This window comes from Furipterus horrens, unplaced genomic scaffold (assembly GCF_987537825.1).
Source record: "Furipterus horrens unplaced genomic scaffold, mFurHor1.1.pri manual_scaffold_10, whole genome shotgun sequence".
NCBI lineage: Eukaryota > Metazoa > Chordata > Mammalia > Chiroptera > Furipteridae > Furipterus > Furipterus horrens.
In genome coordinates, this window is record NW_028327180.1 from 47,266,818 (window position 1) to 47,285,400 (window position 18,583).

At 57.0% G+C, this 18,583-nt stretch overlaps 2 protein-coding genes across 9 annotated transcripts; one reads left to right on the top strand and one right to left on the bottom strand.

Moving 5' to 3' along the window:
* Nucleotides 1-95: 95 nt before the first annotated feature.
* Nucleotides 96-9,680, bottom strand: ANO8 (anoctamin 8). 6 transcript variants are annotated; one of them, XM_090289914.1, is made up of 19 exons: nt 9,384-9,680; nt 8,529-8,639; nt 8,281-8,413; nt 7,962-8,100; nt 7,774-7,870; nt 7,015-7,131; nt 6,800-6,927; nt 6,541-6,702; nt 6,076-6,228; nt 5,836-5,962; nt 5,673-5,728; nt 5,516-5,590; nt 5,171-5,302; nt 3,927-4,733; nt 3,516-3,707; nt 3,265-3,396; nt 3,074-3,184; nt 1,563-2,256; nt 96-747 (listed from the first exon to the last, which is right to left on the bottom strand). In XM_090289914.1, the coding sequence occupies exons 1-19, from the start codon at nt 9,487-9,489 to the stop codon at nt 392-394; spliced, it is 3,828 nt and encodes a 1,275-aa protein (XP_090146040.1). In that variant the 5' UTR covers nt 9,490-9,680; the 3' UTR covers nt 96-391. The 6 variants fall into 6 exon arrangements, with proteins under 6 accessions (XP_090146040.1, XP_090146038.1, XP_090146035.1 ...); XM_090289912.1 differs by lacking the exon at nt 5,171-5,302 and having other exon boundaries at nt 1,767-2,256; nt 9,384-9,679; XM_090289909.1 differs by lacking the exon at nt 5,171-5,302 and having other exon boundaries at nt 9,384-9,679.
* A 2,054-nt stretch (nt 9,681-11,734) lies between these two features.
* On the top strand, nt 11,735-15,180 carry GTPBP3 (GTP binding protein 3, mitochondrial). 3 transcript variants are annotated; one of them, XM_090289916.1, is made up of 9 exons: nt 11,735-11,846; nt 12,186-12,433; nt 12,540-12,626; nt 12,714-12,916; nt 13,098-13,170; nt 13,265-13,408; nt 13,569-13,734; nt 13,992-14,270; nt 14,464-15,180. In XM_090289916.1, the coding sequence occupies exons 1-9, from the start codon at nt 11,794-11,796 to the stop codon at nt 14,687-14,689; spliced, it is 1,479 nt and encodes a 492-aa protein (XP_090146042.1). In that variant the 5' UTR covers nt 11,735-11,793; the 3' UTR covers nt 14,690-15,180. The 3 variants fall into 3 exon arrangements, with proteins under 3 accessions (XP_090146042.1, XP_090146041.1, XP_090146043.1); XM_090289915.1 differs by having other exon boundaries at nt 12,540-12,916; XM_090289917.1 differs by lacking the exon at nt 13,569-13,734 and having other exon boundaries at nt 12,540-12,916; nt 13,265-13,427.
* The last annotated feature ends 3,403 nt before the right edge of the window (nt 15,181-18,583 follow it).

Genomic DNA, 18,583 nt, shown 5'->3' on the forward strand with positions numbered 1-18,583 from the left:
GAACACACACCTCAGGCTCATCAGGCCCCAAGAGTGAGTGTCAGCCTCCAGTCACCGGGCCCCCTGTACCCCGTTTCCATGGCTCCATCCTCTGGCACTGTTGAAATACTTTTTATTGCATTTCTGCCGTTTTACAAAAATATGACAAAATAAATTAAAAACAAATAAATAATTGCCGGTTCTGTGTGTTTTCTGTTGTTTTTTTTGGAGGGGGGGTTCATATCCCCCATCCTAGTCAAAAGGAAAACGGCAGATAGGGGGCCAGGCCCTCACCCCAGGAGGGGGAGGCCAATACTGAGGGCCGAGGGGGCCAAAGCATGTTTTCTGGGTGGTGGCCACCCATCGGTAACTGCTATTGCATGAGAACAAGAAGGTAGGGCACATGGCAGAACTAGTGCCAGCCACTGGGCCAGCACACAGCCTGGGGGCTGGGGCTGGGAGAGGCTGTGGGGGACTTGGAGGATGGCAGCAGAGGCGGAGGTGCAAGGCTGTAGAAGCTGGTGTCTCCTGGCAGGGGCTGGGGGGCAGGCAGGGGCCCAGCCAGGGCACAGGGCGGGCACTCTGTGTTGGTGGCCAGGGCCTGGCGGGGGGCAGTGCCTTCACCCCCACAGCCCCAAGGCCCATCCCACTGCCAGCAGCCAGCGGGTGGTGTCGGGGGCCTGGGCAGCGGCGTTGGCGTCGATGGTGCGGGGCTCCGGCTGCCGCGGGTACAGAGGGCTGGGGTGCCCACGGGGGCCAGCGCTGTCCCTGCGGAGGTGAGAGGCGCTGTTCCGGAGGATGCCGCCCTACCACCAGACCTGACTTGGCGACCCTGCCTGTGCTCCCTCCCCAGCTTCTAGGCACATCAGGGCCTTATTGCTTCTGATCAGTTTTGGGGTGCATCCCCACCCCTGCAGCACTGTGCCTTTCCCCCTCTGGGAAGAGGCCAATCTGAGAAAGTCCTTCTGACTTCAGGCCTAAGTCCCTGGTCCTGCAACTTCCACCTCTTGAGTTCCCCGGCAAGGGGCTGCTGGACCTCTGGCTGGGGGAGGGGTACAAGTTAGGTGGGAGAGGCCAGGGGTGTGGCCTACAGGAGCAGCCTGTGGCCAAGCTGGCCAAGCTGGCCAAGCTTTCTGGTTGGGCAGCCCCAGCCCCCTCCCCACTCCAGGAAGTCCTTGAACACGGCTTCAGGGTCAGACTTGCATAGAGGCTTGGGAGGAGGTCCAGTCCCCCCAGAGTGAGCTGGGTATGGAGTCTCACAGAAGAAGGAGAGGCTGGGCCAGGTGGTGAAGGGGCCTCCCTCATCTCTTCTGGCACTGGAGTTTGGTGGGCTAACTGCCCTGGGAGGGCACCAGAATAGGGGCTTTGACATCCCTCCCTGGGGTGAGGAAGGTCAGGCACAGGGCTCCAGAGACTTGAGCAGGCTTTGAGAGGTTTCAGATACCACGGATCCAGGTCCCCAACCAGTATCAGAGACTGGGCCTCCTCTGTCCCTTTTCAGCCCTTCTCCTTCAGACCTGGCTAGCCCACCATATCCCCAAATCCCAGCCCAGAGTCCCCACCCCTGAGCTAAAGCTTGTGACCTGAGCCTTCCTCTTCAGGTTGGAGGGCGTCTGGCTCCTCAGCCGCAGCCTCGTCCACCTGCCCACTGCGCTGGGCCCGGCCGCTGCCACCGCCACTGCCACTGCCACTGCCACTGCCAGGGGTCCCGTCCAGCCGGATCTGCCCGCCCACCCCATTGGTCCCGGCCTCAGCCCGGGCCCCGCCACCGAAGGGAAAGAGCTTGCCGGCGTGGAAGGCCTTGGGTGGCGAGTGGCTGCGCTCAGGGTCCCGCCGGGTCTCAGGCGACTTGAGGAACTTGAAGCTGAGGAAGGCCGGCAGGCGGGTATCGCTGCCTGTGGGCGACTGGGCAGGGGTTGGCCGCGTGGCAGGGCTGGGCCCCGTGCCTGCCACCGAGGACATGGCCCCTGATGACAAAAACTTGCCCTGCAGTGGGATGATCTGTTTCAGCTTCATGACATTGTTGGGTGCCAACAGGGACCCTGGGCGCTTAGGTCGCTCTGGACCATGGCCACCCACCCCGCTGCCCTTGGCCTTGGCTGAGGCCTTCTCAGGGGCAGCAGGGTCCAACCCTGAGCCCTCAGCCCGAGCCTCCTCTCGGCTGCTGGTGTCACGCTCCCGTCGGGCGTGGTGCTCTGCGTGGCGCTGGCGCTCCTCCTCCTCTCGCCTCCGCCGCTGCTGCTGCTGGTAATGGTGCTGGGCCTGGCGCTCGTGTCTCTGTGGGCAGAGCAGGCCATTAGGGGGACTGGGAAGAGAGACTGTTCGAACTCTGCAGAAGTGGGGAAAGATCCAACACTTATTGGGGGCTCACTCCATCTCTTGACCCCCCCTGGGGCTCTGTGGAAATGAGGAGAGATCTAAACACAATAGGCACCAAATACATCCCTAGACTCACACCAGTATTTTCTGAAAAATGAGAAGAGAACAAACATTTACTGGCCACCAACTCTCCCCAGCCATGTGCCAGATACCATCTCATGAACTGGGAGAGTGTAAACAAATATTGGGCCTCAGTGGTCCTCTGCTTTCTGGAAAAATGGCCCCCACTGTCCCCACTGCCACCACAGAGCCATGACTGGCACAGACCAGAATCTACACTGGCCCATCCAGTTGCCACATGTGGCTTCGTTGATGTCAATTCAAGTGTGTGTAGGCCACGTGCTGTGAGGGGCTACATGAGCAGCACAGACACAGGAAATTCCATCACCATGAGGGTTGGCACCTGTGAGTTCACTGACCCACTCTGAAGCTTTCTGAGGAAAGCAGCAGAGGTTAGGGTTCTGGGAAGCATCAGCTGTGTCTCTGATCTGAAAGGGATGCTGCTGGACAAACTGGTGGTGACTGAATGTTCAGAGTATCAGCCTGGTGCTGGATGCCCCCAGGGTTCCAAAAGGGACCAGGTCTGTTTGGAGCACTAAATATTGTACCAGACTTTGCACACTTGCCCTCCTGCTAAGGCCATGGCTGCAAGCCAGGCAAAGAGAGGGCCCACTGAGGGGAGTGGGTCCACAGAGCTCAGGCCCACCCCAAGTACCTTGAAGGCCTCCCGGCGCTGGTATTCAAGCTTGGCCATCTCCTCGGCCACCCACCCTGGGATGTCAGGGATGGCCACGTGGATGAGGTACTTGAGAAGCAGAGCAAAGTGCTGAGGTGACAGAGGAGGAGGTTGGAGGCTGCAGGCTCAGGGATGCCCACCAGCCCCCCGGCTTTCTCGCCTGGCCCCACCTCAAGCACTACCACAGACACGATGGCCGCCTCGGGGCTGAGCCAGGGGAAGAGGCGCTGCAGCTGCCCACACTGGCCGATGAGATAGCAGTTGACTACAATTGCCAGGACACCCATGGCCTCCATCACCTTCTGCAGGGGGACATGGTGGGGCTCAGGCAGGGCCAGCCCCCTTCTGCGGGCCTTGCGATCCTTCCTGGTACACCCGTCTCCCTGTGCACCTCAGTTTGGAGCCCTTGACCCTCCCACACCTGCCACTGGCCGATGCTCTCGACCCGCTGCCCAAAGGGCCGCTGCAGCCCCGTGCACAGCTTGAGGGCATCACTGCGGATCTCAATGAGGTTGTTGACCAGGGCGCACAGTGCAGCCAGGGGGAAGGCAGATGAGAAGAGCACGACGTAGCCAAACTGCACGAACATCTCCTGGTAGTCCTGGAACGTGTCCTGCGGGTGGGCACCTGCTTAGAACAGGACACCTCCTCCCTTAGACTACTTTTCTGTCAAGCCCACCTCCCTCAGATTACCCCACATGGACCCAGAGCCTCCCTGTCTAGCAGGCTCCTGGCTACATCAAGGGCCCCATTACTTCCCGGCACCTCCACCATCACACTGAGAGCCTGCCCTTCTCAGGGCCCTGCCTCCACCCTCAGACACCTGCCTTACCTCGTACTTCTTCATACAGCTCTCAAGCTCAGCCTGGGTGAGCTGGGGCGAGTGTTCCTCCTCGGGCGGATCAATCCAAGAGGATCGATTCTGCTGTCGCTGCCTCTGGGCCAAGTCGCTTGAGCTGGTCTCTGGCTCTGGGTCCCCATCTGGCCCCTGGTCACGGCCCTCACCCCCAGCCCGGCGGAGCAGGACAGCTGGGGACTCCCGCTCAGGGCTACCAGGAGCCCCCTCTGCCTCATCGTCCTCCTCGACTAATGTGAATACGCCTGGCTCCAGCCCCTTCTCCACCATCGTGGGGCTCCCCTCCTCCAGGAGGGCCTCCGGACTTGGGCGAGGCCGATGTCGCCCAACGCCCCGCTCAGCAAAGCTGACCTTCTTTAGACGGAGCCCGCAGTCCAGGAGGCCACCCTCCTCGCCCTCTTCCTCGTCCTCCTCATCCTCGTCCTCATCCTCCTCCTCCACCTCCTCCTCCTTGTCCCCTTTTGACCCATTCTCCACCTCCCCACCTTCCCCCGTGGGCCGCTGTTCCACTGTGGCCTCTTCCTCCTCCTCAGGTGCCCCACAGCCCCCGCTGAGACACCTGCGGCCCCCTCCAGCCCCACTGCCACCGCCCTCTTCAGCCTGGGGTTCAAGATGGTAGGGTGGAGGGCGCCGGAGGCTGAGCAGGCCAAGCAGGGCCCGGGCAAGCTCCCAGGCGGCCTGCAGGCTGAGCTCGCCTTGGCCCAGCTGCCGGTACAGGTGTGGCTGCAGGACCTCACGCACGTTCTGGAGAAACTGGCGGGTGATCAGCAGAGTGGCCAGCATCTGGGGGCAGAAAGAGGGAGAAAAGAGGCCACATGGGGAGCATGCAGGGCCATGGGCACCAGGACAGGCTACTGGGAGGGGGCCCCCACCCTCCCAGAGCACAATTCCACACACACTCCCTGAGCCCAGTTTCTAACTCTGTCCTTTTGGATGACCCCAGCCTCTGCAGCCTCCCCCACTGGTCACCTGCCACCAACCACAGCCCGACCAACCACAGTTGCTCCTAGCCAATTTTGCTGCAGGCTCGAGACCACCCTGCTTACAGCACCGCCTGGGAGCTCAGCCAGTGCCCAGGACTTAAGGGGCCCCTGACATCTGCTCCCCACCATTGGAGCCCCATCCCCTCATAGCATGCACCCTCAGCTTGTCACGAGACCCCTAGCACAGCCACACTGCCTGCTCCAGAGAGGCCCCTTGGGCTCGCCACCTGCCCATACTTTGGCCCGGGCCAGGCACAGAAGGCCCCGGAGGGAGAGAAGGAGCAAGTAGAACCGCAGGGCCACGAGCGGGACCAGCACCGCCCGAAGCTGCCGCTCGAGGCTCTGGGACAGGGACAGGATGAGCAGGAGCTGTGAAGGGACCAACGGACAGGTGGACAGACAGATGGGGGGGTGACAGGCAGAGAGAGGACACATGGATGGATGGATGGAGAGGAGAAAAAGATGGAGGAGGGGAGGGGCTAGAAAGCCTGTAGACCCTTGGGCCAAGCTTGGCCTCCCGACCCCCCAAGCCCCGCTGGCCACCATGGGGAGGTGGGGCACTGCCTCAGGCCAGGGTCTCACCTCTTTGAGGCGCTCCATGTCCTTGAGGTAGAAGCCAATGTAGAAGAGACTCAGGTAGGAATTGACAAACTGGAACTGTGGGAAGCAGGCAGGTGGTCATCCTGCCGCCCTCTGTCTCCAGGAATACTGCTTTGCCCACCTGCTGGCTGCCACTCACCAGAACAACCTTGATGATGAGGTGCTTCTCATAGGCGCTCTCCAGCCGGTAATTCTCTGGGGGTCAAGGGGGCGAGTGAGGGGACGGCATGGACTTCCTGTGGGCACTGGGGACCTTCCTCCCCAGGGGCTAGGCAGCAGGGACCTCCCCTCAAAGGTCATACCCATGTCGTTGAGCCATATGGCGAGCTTCTTGTAGCCCTCAGCACTTATGCTAACCAGCAGGGCCAGCACAACCTTGGGCAGGAACCGAGCAAGACGGGGTAGCCCCTTCACACTCAGCACCAGCTCCTGCAGGGGCACAGCGTTCACAGGTTACCCCAGCAACTGGGCTCAGTTCAGGCTGGACCTGGGCAGGTGGTACCAGGTCCAGGCTGGGGGCATGGTTGGGGGCTGGAGATCACCTGCAACTGGAAGCAGCCGAGCATGAGCAGGAACACACAGGCCAGGCAGGTGAGGCACAAGGGAACACTCACAAACAGCTGGAAGAGCAGCCGCTTCCAGGGTGGATAGTAGAACTCCTCGGCCCGTGTCACTGGGCTGATACGTCGCACACCCTGGTGGAGGGCAGGGGTTAGGCCCAGCTTGAGACAGAGGGGCTACCCCTGCCCCCACAACCTTAATTTATCTTCTGAAGTCATTTTCCCTCCACCATGACTTTGCTTTCCTAGTGCCCTCACCTAGTACACCCTTCCCAGTCTCTCAGTTCCAATTGCCCACCCTCCTCCTCTGAGTATGCAGGGCCACCACGCTTGGCACACCCTTTTTGATGCTACAGCTGAATTTCACACCTCCTGTCTGCTCCTACAGTGCTCCTTGCCTACAACCCCCTTTCTTGGAGTCCTTGGACTCGGCAACCTCCAACTGACCCTGAACTGGGGTCGTGGCTCCTCCATGGCTTCCCCTGTTGAGTCCAGCGTCCCCCACTTGTAGGCCAGCTCTGCCCCCCTCCGTTTCCACTCCTCCAAGAATAGCGTTGACCAGACCACATTGAACAGGGCAAAGACTACACAGGATACATCCTGGCTTGTCTGGGGGTAACAGAGGAGGGTTTAGCTGTTGTCCAGGCAAGCCCAAGGAGGACGGTGACTAAGGTGTCCCAACCCATGCTTGGCCCATGCCCAACACCTGATCCGCCTCTGTGAATGTGTACAGGACAGAGCCGAAGACGGCCGGGTACACCATCGCTGACGTGTAGAAGCCCAGCCAGGCAAAGTACATGGCAATCTTCACACCAAAATAGTCGCAGATCTCATCTGCAGGGTTGGGTTGGTGGGAAGGGGTTGCCGGTCAGCCCTGCCCTCTTCCTGAGACCCCTGCACGCCCCCAGGCCCAGGCCGCACCTAGGGGCTGGTTTTCACACACAGCCTGTACCCATGACTTCATGAGGCGGCTCAGGATGCGCTGCTCGTGGATCGGAAACAGTTGCTGGATGATCCCACGGGCTGCCAGCTCAGGGACTGTTGGGGGACAAAAATGGGTGATCCTTGCCCCTCTGCCTCTTCCTGGCCTGGCCACACCCTCTTGGCTGAAACCCAAGCCACAACCTTTTGCCTGCTCTTAAACCTGCAGAGGCTCTTCCCAGGGGAGGAGTTCTGGGTGGGTGGAATATCTGGTTCTCCTTCAGAATTTGGGAAGTTCAGGCACAGGCAGGAAAGGGTGCAGGAAACCTAGAAGGGCGGGGTCCCAGTGGGGAACCATGTTCTTAAATAAATCCACTGGCCTCGGTTCATTGCTCTGAATATCTGAGGAATGGTACAAAGTTGGCATCAGAAGGTGAACTTGCAGGGGCAGGTTTCCAGAAGAGGAAACTGAGGCCCAGGGCCGCACAGCACAATATATTAGAATGCTGTCCATGGTCCTGACCCTTCCTTATCTTAGACCCAGAAAAAGTTCTTGTGGACCTGCCTTCTGGGGGATAAACCCACCCTTCCCTAAGGCCACGCCCCTCCAGCTCATTGATTGATCTGGCTCCAGGCTCCATCCAATTCTTCACTAGTCCAGTTCTTGTATCTAGGCCCCGCCTTCCTTCCCTGATAGGCTGTCCTCTAAGAAACCCACCCAATTCCACACACGTGCAGGGTGGGCCCCGCCTCACTCACTGATTGGCTGGTCCTCCAGGAAACGCACATTGTGCAGCGTCTCACCCTGCTTGGCACGTAGGTTCTGAAGCCAAAAGCGGATGATGCTCTGGCGCTCCTGCAGGAGACAGGGCATGAGCACAAGTAACTGCGGACTAGTGATGGACTAGGGATGTGCGGGATGTGCGCTGGGGGCTCAGCCGGCGCACCTGGGAGGTGAAGAAGTGTAGTTCACTCTCCACATTCTCGTAGATAAAGTCCTCCTCGCAGGAGAAGCTGCGGGTACCCCCGCCAAACTCGGTCTTCACTGCTTTACGCAGACCCAGCTCATCAGCCCCTCGGAGTAGGCTGCAGGAGGGCAAGGGAGGAGGATCACAGCAAGGCCCTGGCTCACCATCCTAGTGCTAGGGATGGTGCACGTGCTGGCCGCTTGAGTCAAACACAGAGCTGCTGGACCTTGTAGTTGGTGCTTGGAAAGGCGGGGAGCTAGGTGGCAGGGTCATACAAAGGCTGGAGACAGGGACTCACCTCTCATATGTGGCGGTGACAAAGAAGGCGTAGGCACGCGTATGGCGGTGGTGGCGGACTTGCACTATGAGCTCGGGGATGCCCACGCGGATGTGGTTCAGCAGCCATAGCAGTGTGTGGTCATCCGTCGTATCTGCCAAGGGGCACAGGGATTGATGGCTCTCACCAGGAAGGGTCTGAGGCCTCTTGCAGACTCCCTCCCACTCAGGGGAGCCCCGTCTGGGCACTGGGCAGGTGGGCACAGGTACCTGGGAAGGTCATCAGCACATCACAGTTCTCCGTGGGCACAGTCTTCATCCATGCCTTGTGGGACACCAGGTATCGACCAGCTTGCAGGAGCCGCTTCCCAAAAAGTTTATCTGGAGGCAGGCCGGCCAGGCTGGGGTCAGGCCACTACAGGACCGGGAGCCTAGCCTCCAGCCCTTGCCCTGGCTCACACACTCGCCAGGGCTCCTGGGCACTCAGCCTGGCTTTCAAGGCGCTGCGAGCTCTGGCCTTGGCTTGTTTCCTTCCCTTCAAGTCCTTCCACCTGTGGGCCCTCCTCCAGGAATGCCCTTTCCCCAGACCCCGCCTTACAAATCTTACTCATTCTTGAGGCCTAGCCCCGCCTCCAAAACCACAATCGATAGGGCGCTCCCTCGCAGCCCTGAGCGCTTCACCATATTATGTCAGCGAGTCCTCACAGCTGGGTGTGGTTCTTATCCCATTTCACGGGTGGGGAAACTGAGGTCCAAAGTAATTAAGTCACGCGCCCAAGGTCATACAGAGGAGCTGGGATTCGAACCCAGAGCTGTATGACTCTATACACTTTGCGGAGAGGAACTCTCAAGCGCATCCCTGCCGGGTCACGATCCGGTAGCACAAGGCGTGACAGGGCTCAGCCTCGAGTCTGGAGGGGCGTGTCCGTGTTTCTGCGCTGGGACCCCCTCCCGCTGCACCGTCCTGGCCGTGCCCGCCGGGCCGCAGCCGCAGTGCCAGGAGGAGACGGCTCCTCGACTGGACTCCAGGTCAGAGATAGCTGACCCCAATTCCCCTCCCCGTGCAGCCGCCGCGCGCATCCCAGGCACCTGCAACCCTGACTGATCCAGCTGCCGCACACCTACCCAGAACTCCGGACGCCGGGGCTGCAGGCTCGCCCTCTGGCGGGGGCCTTTTGCCGCGCTCGCCCTCCAGGGACGTGCCCCCAGTGCCGGAGGTAGCTTCGGCCATGACGAGGTCAGGGTAGGGCAAATCACGGGCTGCGGGCGGCCGGGGGGCCGGGGGGCCGCGAGCGCATGGGGCGGGTGCAGCCGCGGAGCCAGCCAGAAGAGGAGACAAAGGCCTCGCCCGCCCGCGCCGGCCGCCGTCCCCGTGTGCCCGAGAGCTGCTTCTCGTCCCCGCCCGCGCCGAACCTGAGTCTCCATCTCGGCCCCGCGCACGTCGCTCTTGGGTTCTCGACTCCGCCCTAGTTGTTTTCTGGGTTTCTTTCTCGCCCGCCCACCTCGCTCTGTGTTGTCCATCCCCGCCCGCACCGAACGTGCATTGCCCTCCTTAACCCTGCCCTCGCCAGATTCTGGGTATCGTCTCCGCCCGCCCCAGATTCTCCGTCTGAGTTTCCCCATCCGAAAAGGCGCGTTTGGAATCTGAGATGGGCGTGAGTTGACAGCAACTAGACGTTGAGCGGAGGAGGCCTGGTCTGTGGAGATTCCGGGTAACAATAACTTCAACTAGCATAACAGGAATGTGAATAATTATAGGAGGGCCTTAGCTCCTGCCCTAGGACACTGCCCAAACACCCTTCACCCTCTCCCTCCAGCCCACCCCTGCATCCTTCAGGATGTAACCTCAGAGAGGACCGGATAGAGTTGCCAGTTTAGCACATAGAAATACAGTCCTTCCAGTTAGATATATTAACCTAAAAAATAAAAAGTCTTTCAAAGTGAGAAGCAAAAAGCATTTACTTGAGATCAATAAGAATAGCTATTTGGGATGGACTGGTTAGGGCAGAAGCCCAGACACAGATAATGTTCTGATTAGAAGACAAAGGCATGGATATTTATAAGAGAAAGGTAGCAATTACATCAATAGCAGGAAGGCATTTCTATTGGTGCAGATAACATAACTGATGTTAACTCTAAATAATGTTTTAAGACCAGCAGTCGTATCTTTCTTGTTATCTTTGCAAAGAGTTCTTTGGAAACAAGTTTGCTTAGACCCAGTCCAAAGGTTGTTTGCCCGATTTTTAATATTTCAAAGGTTTGAGGCATAAGAACATGAAAAACAACTTCTCTGGGATGGCCGCTTCTGCTTATTTTATTTTAGTTTGTTTTTTTCTGTTGTTTGTTTTAACTTTTTTTTATTGTTTTGGTTCTATGTTTTCCTTTCTTTTTTTCCACTCCGTTTTAATGTGAATCTGAAATTCACATTTAACTGGGCGTCCTGTATTTTGTCTGGCACCTAGACTCCTGCCCATCCTGAGCTGCCTCCTCCCTTTGACAGAGCCCAAGGAGGGCAGGCGCCTGGTCTGGTTCTCAGAATGCACACAGTAGACGCTTGATGTATACTCTTGTGACAGATCGGAGACAGCAAATATCATTGTTCGTCCCTTTTCTAAAAATTTAAAAACTGAGCATGGCTGGGCGTGGGAATAAGGAAAAACTCTAGCTTGTCCTTTTGATTCTTCCCGAAATGCAGGTGTGCTGCCCGACCGCTCCGTCCAAGAACCAGAGAGTTAGCCATGTGAAAGCGTCCCTGAGACCCCGCCCAGCCAGCTCCAGGAATTCCACCTTCACGTCTTTATTCATCCATGGTCCTGAGCTCTTCTGGGTTAACCTGAAAGTAATTGAGAGAACTACGTTTCTGGCTTTTGGGGGTCCAGAGACAGACAACATTCAGCTCTGCAGGAGCAGTCCTGAGCCAGGGAGAGAGAGGGCTGTGCTGGGGGTTTTAGGAGTCTACCTTGGAGCTAGGCCCCGAAGATGAATTTGTCAAGTGAGGGTATTTGAGGCCGAAGGAACCGCGGAACAGGGGGAGGAAAAACTGGGGAGGAGCGAAACCTGGAGTGTTCCGGGAAAACAAGTAGACATCTTCCTAGAAGTTTAGACAAGATTTGCCCACCGCCAGTGTGTGGGTCCCCCGGAACTCAACCCCCGGGACCACTGAGATGCTGCTCTTGCTTCACCCTAAGGCTACGGAATAGCCTCTGTTCCTGTGTTCCTCCCACCCCTCATTTCCGGTGTCTAGGATCCCGGCAGCTCTAGGATCGTAAAAATTTGGTCTAGTGTTGCAATGGGGAACGCCATTTCGCTGCACCCCTACGTACAACCCCTACTTCTTTTCCTCGCACCAGCCAATAGAAGCGAAGATCTTCAGTGGGTGGATGGTATGTCTTTTAAGGGACCCAATGGTAGTCGAGAACCCTTGAGCACTTGACACACACACACACACGAGGGTGGGTGGGTGGGGAGTGGGCGGAGCCCCTTGTGCAGATTGAAATCTTGTTGGGCGGACGGGCGGGTCGCTGGCTGAGAATCCATGTGGCGGGGGCTCAGGACCCTGATAGCCCGGGCGGCACGTGGACCTTGCAGGTGGGATGACTAGGGTAAGCGGTCTGACAGCGTGGGGTGCTGCTTGGGCCCCAAATCCTCTCCCTGGGGCCCGGGGGTTCAGTTGCCTGCAGCAAAGCCACCTGTCAAGTTCTTCCAAGCCCCAATCTATTCATCCCCCTGCCGCAGAGCGCACATCTTGGTCACTTGACCTTAAGAGTCCTCAATCAGGTCACCCTCTGGCCTCAGGCCTTCCAATCTCCATCCCTTAGCTGCAGAGCCTGTCTCCACTTGGGGCATTTCTTGAGCGTCGAACCCTCCATCCACGTGCCTATTCTGCGGCAGAGCTTCCAAGATGCACTCTCTCCTTTCCTGTCCCAGACCGTGCACGCGTCAGGGCAGCGGCACCCTGGCTCCTGGATCCGGCGCCACCATTTTCGCGCTGAGCTCAGGCCAAGGCCGCTGCGGCATCGCTGTGATCCGGACCAGCGGCCCTGCCAGTGGGCACGCCCTCCGGAGTTTAACGGCGCCCCGGGACTTGCCTCCGGCTCGCAGCGCCTGCCTGCGCCTGCTCATCGACCCTCGCTCTGGGGAGCCCTTGGACCGCGCCTTAGTGCTCTGGTTCCCAGGTGAGGGTCTCCAGATCCTGAACCTCCTCCTGTAGCTCCCATGACCCAGTTGACCCCCTCCAGCTGTTTGCCCAGGCTCTGCATTCTTGACTCCTCGCTACATTAGGTCCCCGAAGTTTCACAGGTGAGGACTGTGCAGAGTTCCACGTGCATGGAGGCCCGGCAGTGGTGAGTGGCGTCCTGCAGGCCCTGGGTGAGTCTACAGCCTTGGGTTCGAGGTCTGGCCCTGTCAGTGGGCCCGGGTGGGGGTCAGGGGCTCAGTACCCAGGACATCCTACAGGCAGAGTACCAGGGCTGCGGCCTGCTGAGGCGGGTGAGTTCACCAGGCGGGCCTTTGCCCATGGGAAGCTGAACCTGACTGAGGTGGAGGGGCTGGCAGATCTGATCCATGCGGAAACCGAGGCACAGCGGCGGCAGGCCTTGAGGCAGCTGGATGGGGAGCTAGGTCACCTCTGCTGTGGCTGGGCTGAGACCCTCACTAAGGCAAGTCTCCATTTGTCCCAATTGCCTATTCTCTTCCTCAGAGACCCTACCTCCATCCCCTACATGAGAGCTTCTGGTCAATGAGCCTCCAATCAGGCCCATAGGTTGGGCTGGACCTGGGCAAATTGGGGGCTTGAGGATGGGTTCCTGAATAATCACACCACCTAACTCCTCTCCCCAGGCTCTGGCTTATGTGGAGGCCTATATCGACTTTGGGGAGGATGACAACCTGGAGGAGGGCGTCCTGGAGCAAGGTGTGTCCACCTAGGTGTCAGGAGTGGGGATACCTGGCAGGTCAGCCCCCTGAAACCCCCTCACTCCCTCCTCTCTGCTTCCCTCCATCCACAGCTGACAGCCAAGTGCAGGAGTTGGAGGTGGCACTGAATACACATCTTCGAGATGCCAGGCGTGGGCAGAGGCTCCGCTCAGGGGCACACGTAGTGGTCACAGGACCCCCCAACGCGGGCAAAAGCAGCCTAGTGAACCTGCTCAGTGCGTGGGAGATGGGCAGGTGGCAGACCTGAGCTGTTCAGTTGTGGGGAAGGGGCCAGGGAGGATGAAAGCTCAGTCCAGCCAGGGGCTGGATCTTGGGATAGGTGTCCCTCACTTTCACTGACCTCCCCGCCGTCTCTGACTCTCTTGCCCTTCCCAGCCCAGAAGCCTGTGTCCATCGTGTCCCCAGAGCCAGGGACGACCAGGGACGTGCTGGAGACCCCCGTGGACCTGGCTGGGTTCCCAGCACTCCTGAGCGACACAGCAGGGTTGCGGGAGGGCAAGGGGCCCGTGGAGAAGGAGGGTGTGCGGCGCGCCCATGAGAGGTGGGCAGACAGGGTGGTGGGAGAGGGAAACGGGGCCCTTCCTCTTCCTGTTGTATTTATTTTTCTTTCAAATCATAAAATTAACTGGGGACTTTGTGATTTGGAGAGGGCAGCCCTTAGATTTTGGCTTCTGCCCACATGTTCTGCCTTGCCCTTCACACTCTGCTCCCCTCCTAGTGCTCCACTCTGCTCCACCCAGTGCCTATGATTGCTCTGCACTGGGGTCACTCTTCTGTTGGTCCTCCCTGCTCCCTCAGGCTGAAGCAGGCTGACCTCATTCTGGCCGTGTTGGATGCCTCTGACCTGGCCTCTCCGTCTAGCTGCAACTTCCTGGACACGGTTGTCACACCCGCGATAGCTCAGAGCCACAATGGGAATAGCCAGCGCCTCTTGCTGGTGCTGAACAAGTCGGACCTGCTACCCCCTGGGGGCCCAGATCTCAATCCTGAACTGCCTCCCCACCTGCTGCTGTCCTGCCTGACTGGGGAGGGGCTGGAAGGCCTCCTGGAGGCACTGAGGAAGGAGCTGACTGCAGTGTGAGCCCCGCCTGCCTGCCCACCCCACACCACCCCTCAGCCTCCACCCAAGTTCAAGTAGAGGCTGAGCCACAGCTCTGGGCACGTACCTGCCTGCAGGCTCAGTTTCTGTATCTACAGAATGGATATGATCATCCCCCCTTTGAGTGGTAGTTGCCAAGTTAAGAGAGACCATGTTCTTTGTCTCTTGCAGGTGTGGGGACCCATCTACAGGCCCACCACTGCTGACGAGGGCAAGGCACCAGCATCACCTCCAGGGCTGTCTAGATGCCCTTGGCCAATACAAGCAAGCTACAGATGTCGCCCTGGCAGCCGAGGCATTGCGGATTGCTCGGGGGCACCTGTCCTGCCTTATCAGTGGAGGGGGCACCGAAGAGATCCTGGACATCATCTTCCGGGACTTCTGTGTGGGCAAGTGAAGGGACCACGCTGGATGGACACCCAGAAGCCTTGAGACATCTGGGAATATTTTAGGCCAAGTGAGATTCTCATTTCCTAGGGGAAGAACTTGACCATAAAACAGTGAGTGAGCTCTCTGTTACTGGTGGTGACCAAGCTCTAGCTGGCCAGATTCCCTCACAGGGACTTGCTGGGAGTTCAGGCCCTGGTGTGGGGCTGAACGGAGGTCTCTTTGGGTACCTGATGCTGGAGGGGTAGCAATGAAGGGTTGGTGAGGGGGGTGGGGGTTTTGATTTCCGGTCTTTGTTTTATAGTTTTTAATTTATTTTGTAAACACCAAAGGAAAAATTCTCAGGTGATCTGGAAATGTTTAAATGTGGAAATCCACCCACCACCACTGGTGTCACAGTGTAATGTGTTTCTTTCTAGAACTTCCTCTGTTTGCATACTTGTGGATGCACCTGTTTTGTCTTGTATTTTCTTCATACATTGTGTTGTTTATTGCTCTGCATATTGTCATTCCTTTTTTAGTTTTAACCTTGAAATGTTGTCACCTGCATCTTAAAAATGACTTACAAAAATCCTGGGGGCCCCACTCCTCTTCCAAGGTTAGTCTTCATTGATTCATTCATTCATTTGTTTACTAACTTAGTGAATATTTATCAAGCACCCTTTATGGTCTAGAATGGTATAGATCATTTTACTGGTTCTTCATAACAGCACAATGCAGTTGGCAGTTCTAAAGATGAGAAAACAGACTCAGAGTAGTAACTGGTTGCTGGAGGTTCCCAGCTTTTGTATTTGCACATTGGTCTGTTCAACTCTAATTTGAGTCCACTGTGGGCCTTCTGTGCAACAGGCCAGTACAGGGTGCTGGGAAGATGGACAGAAACAAGCAGGCATCGCCTCTCCCCTTATTAGAGACATAACTCCCCCAGTGAGGTCTGATGGCTGCTATGTGAACTTACAATGAGGGGACATGACCTGGTCAGGGACTTGTGGGCTGCATGCCCTGCAGAACAGAGGTGGCATATGCACTGACATCTGAATGGTGAGAAGAAAACCAGGTAGAGAAAGCTTGTGAGAGTGTCTCGGGTGAAGGGCACAGCACGTGCAAAGGTCCTGAGGTGGACCACACTGGCAAGGTGGCTGGTGTGGCTGACGCAGAGTGAGTGACAGCGAAAGAGGAGGGAGATGAATTCCAGAAGAGGAAGGACTGATAGGCCTTTGATTCTGAGATGGGGGGCTGCTATGGTGGTGATGAACCAGCAGAGGGCGCCTTGCTCTAACAAAGCAGGTGCAGAACTCCAGCCCTTTAGGGTCCTTGGGATCCAGGTTCCCACACCCACCTGATGGCTTATGAATAGTCCTCTTCCCTTGCCAGAGGTGGAAACTGAGTCTCAAATTGGATCAGGACCAACTCCACTGGTTGAAGATTACAAGTTATCAGATTCCAGGGGACATGTGAGCAGAGGCTGGGAGGTGCCCAGAGCCCACAAAGGGTATGAGAGGGTCTCTGGGGGGCTCCCACCATCCAACTAAAAGGGACCCCTCAACCCTGTGTCTCCATAGACTTCATTGCAATATGTCACTATTTGTTGACTGCTTATTCAGCAGCTGGGATTGCCCCAAATGGAGGGCTCCTGGATGGAAAGGGTTACTCAGAGCTGAGTTCATTTTGCAGAACATAATTGATGCCCAGAGTAGAAAAGCAAGAACCCGGGTCTAGTGGGGGTGAATGTCCACATGTCACGGCATGGGGCTTCTGGAGGGCTCCCAGGAGGGATGAGCAGGTCCAGGTGGGGAGGAAGACGCCTTTAGGGCAGGATGCCAGGGCCCCCGCCTGCCTCCCCCTAGGCTCTGGCACACGGCTGGACCAAGGTCCTTGGCTACAGTCCCTTTTTTCCAAGAAGGGTGAGGCACTTTGTGGGAATCAGCCATGGGGGTTATTTATAGAGGTCACAGGAAATCCCCAAAGAGTCAGAATGTCACCTGATGGCTGGACCACAGGGTCCGGAAGGGGGTCTGTCAGTTGCTCCCAACTGGTATTCAGTCCCTGCCCCTATACCGGAGAGCCACCAAGCCTGGGTGATTCAGAGCTACAGGAACAAGGCCAGAAAGAGTGAAGGATGAGGCTGGGGAGGCCCTAGAGAAAGTAAGGGCTGCACTTGGGGCATCCAGGAGGGCTGCCTAGAGGTGACATATCTGGGGCTGGGCTTTGGAGGAAAAAGAATTTGTCAGTCTAGCCCTGGCTGGGTGGTTCAGTTGGATGGAGCTTCATCTTGTACACCAAAAGGTTACAGGTTCCATCTCCGGTCAGGGAACACCTAGGTTGAAGATTTGATCCCTGCTCAGGTTGAGTATGTCAGGTAACCAATTGATGCTTCTCTCACACCAATATATTTTCTTCTCTCTTTCTCAAAAAAAAAAAAATCAATAAACATCCCTGGCTGGTGTGGCTCAGTGGATTGCGTGCCAGCCTGGGAACTGAAACATTGCCTGTTTGATTCCCAGTCAGGGCACATGCCTGGGACATGGGCCAGGTCCCCAGTTGGGCGGGGGGGGGGGGGGCAACCAATCTATCTACTTTCCTTACATTGATGTTTTTCTCCTTTCTTTCTTCCTCCCTTCTCTCTCTAGAAGTAAATAAAATCTTTTAAAAAACCAATAAACAGGATTTAAAAAATGTCAGTGACTCCAGTCAGATAATTAAATGTCCAGGACATCTGGAGCCAGGGCTCCTTGTGCATGGGGGTAGGGGGCACAAGAGAGATGAGGAAGAACTGGACTTTGTGCCCAGGGTAATGGGGAGCTATTTGAGGGGAAGGATATGGTCAGACCCCATGATGGAAAGATCCCTCTGGAGGGCTGGTTATGGGGGTGGTTGGAGGGATAGCATTCTGGGATGCCCTGGATCGGGGAGACCAGCCAAGAGTAAGAGTCCTGTGCCCATGTGTCCCGAGAGTTTAGAATGATTATGTCACTCATTCCTCAGATGAGAAAATGGAGGCTGAGATGGACTGTGTCAAGATTTGAATCAGGGATGTCTGACTTCAGATCCCAACTCTGGCGTCTTGTGGTTGCTGAGACTAACCGTGTCTGCAGACTAGGACTTCAGGCTGCCCAAGCGTTAGGCTCAGGGTCACAGGGATGTCCCTACTTCCTTGGGGCCTCCAGACTGGTCTGTCTGGGCGCCTGGCCTGGCTAACCCCCCTGCACTGCCTTGGCGGGACCCCAGCCAAGTGTTTCCTGCAGCCGCTCTCACCCACATTTCCGTGTCCAGGAAGTATCGCTCCTTTGTCCCTCCAGATTTGTCTGCCCTAAGCGTGTGTTGCCAGCCCCAGCTCCTCGTGACTCATCCCCTCCCTGCCCAGGGTCCCAGGGGATGGACTGGGAGGGAATCAAGGTTGGGGGTGGCAGTACAAGCTGAGATTCTAGATCACAATTTTTAGGTTGTTTTTCCGTGGGTGACTATTTGCTTTTTTTTTTTTCCCTGGAGGTTTTATGTTTCAGGGATAAGGCTCCAGGGATGGGGAAACTGAATCAAAGAGTTAGTGCATCTTTACTTTTTTTTTTTTTTTTTTTTTTTAATCCTCACCCAAGAACATTTTTTTCATTGCTTTTAGAGAGAGGGTAAGGAAGAGAGAAATATCGATGCTAGAGAGAAGCATCGATTGATTGCTTCCCGCATGGGCCTGCACTGAGGATTGAACCTGCAACCTTGGTATATGACCTGACTGGGAACTGAACCCACAAGCTTTCGGTTACAGGATTACACTCCAACCAACTGAGCCACCCGCCCAGGATGGTGCATCTTTACTTTTATTAAAGTATTGCCAAACTAATTTCCAGAAGAGCTATGATGAGATTTTCATTTCTACCAGTCCTATGGGAAAATGCCTCCTGTTTTTATA

Excerpts from the sequence above, each read along its gene's own strand:
- ANO8 (XM_090289914.1), bottom strand. The coding sequence starts at position 9,489 with ATGGCCGAAGCTACCTCCGGCACTGGGGGCACGTCCCTGGAGGGCGAG. Across the intron at positions 6,928-7,014 it reads GTGTGAAAACCAGCCCCTAG|ATGAGATCTGCGACTATTTT; the intron begins GTGCGGCCTGGG and ends CCAACCCTGCAG. Across the intron at positions 6,703-6,799 it reads CATTCACAGAGGCGGATCAG|ACAAGCCAGGATGTATCCTG; the intron begins GTGTTGGGCATG and ends TGTTACCCCCAG.
- GTPBP3 (XM_090289915.1), top strand. The coding sequence starts at position 11,794 with ATGTGGCGGGGGCTCAGGACCCTGATAGCCCGGGCGGCACGTGGACCT. Across the intron at positions 11,847-12,185 it reads GCGGCACGTGGACCTTGCAG|ACCGTGCACGCGTCAGGGCA; the intron begins GTGGGATGACTA and ends TTCCTGTCCCAG. Across the intron at positions 13,735-13,991 it reads GTGCGGCGCGCCCATGAGAG|GCTGAAGCAGGCTGACCTCA; the intron begins GTGGGCAGACAG and ends CTGCTCCCTCAG.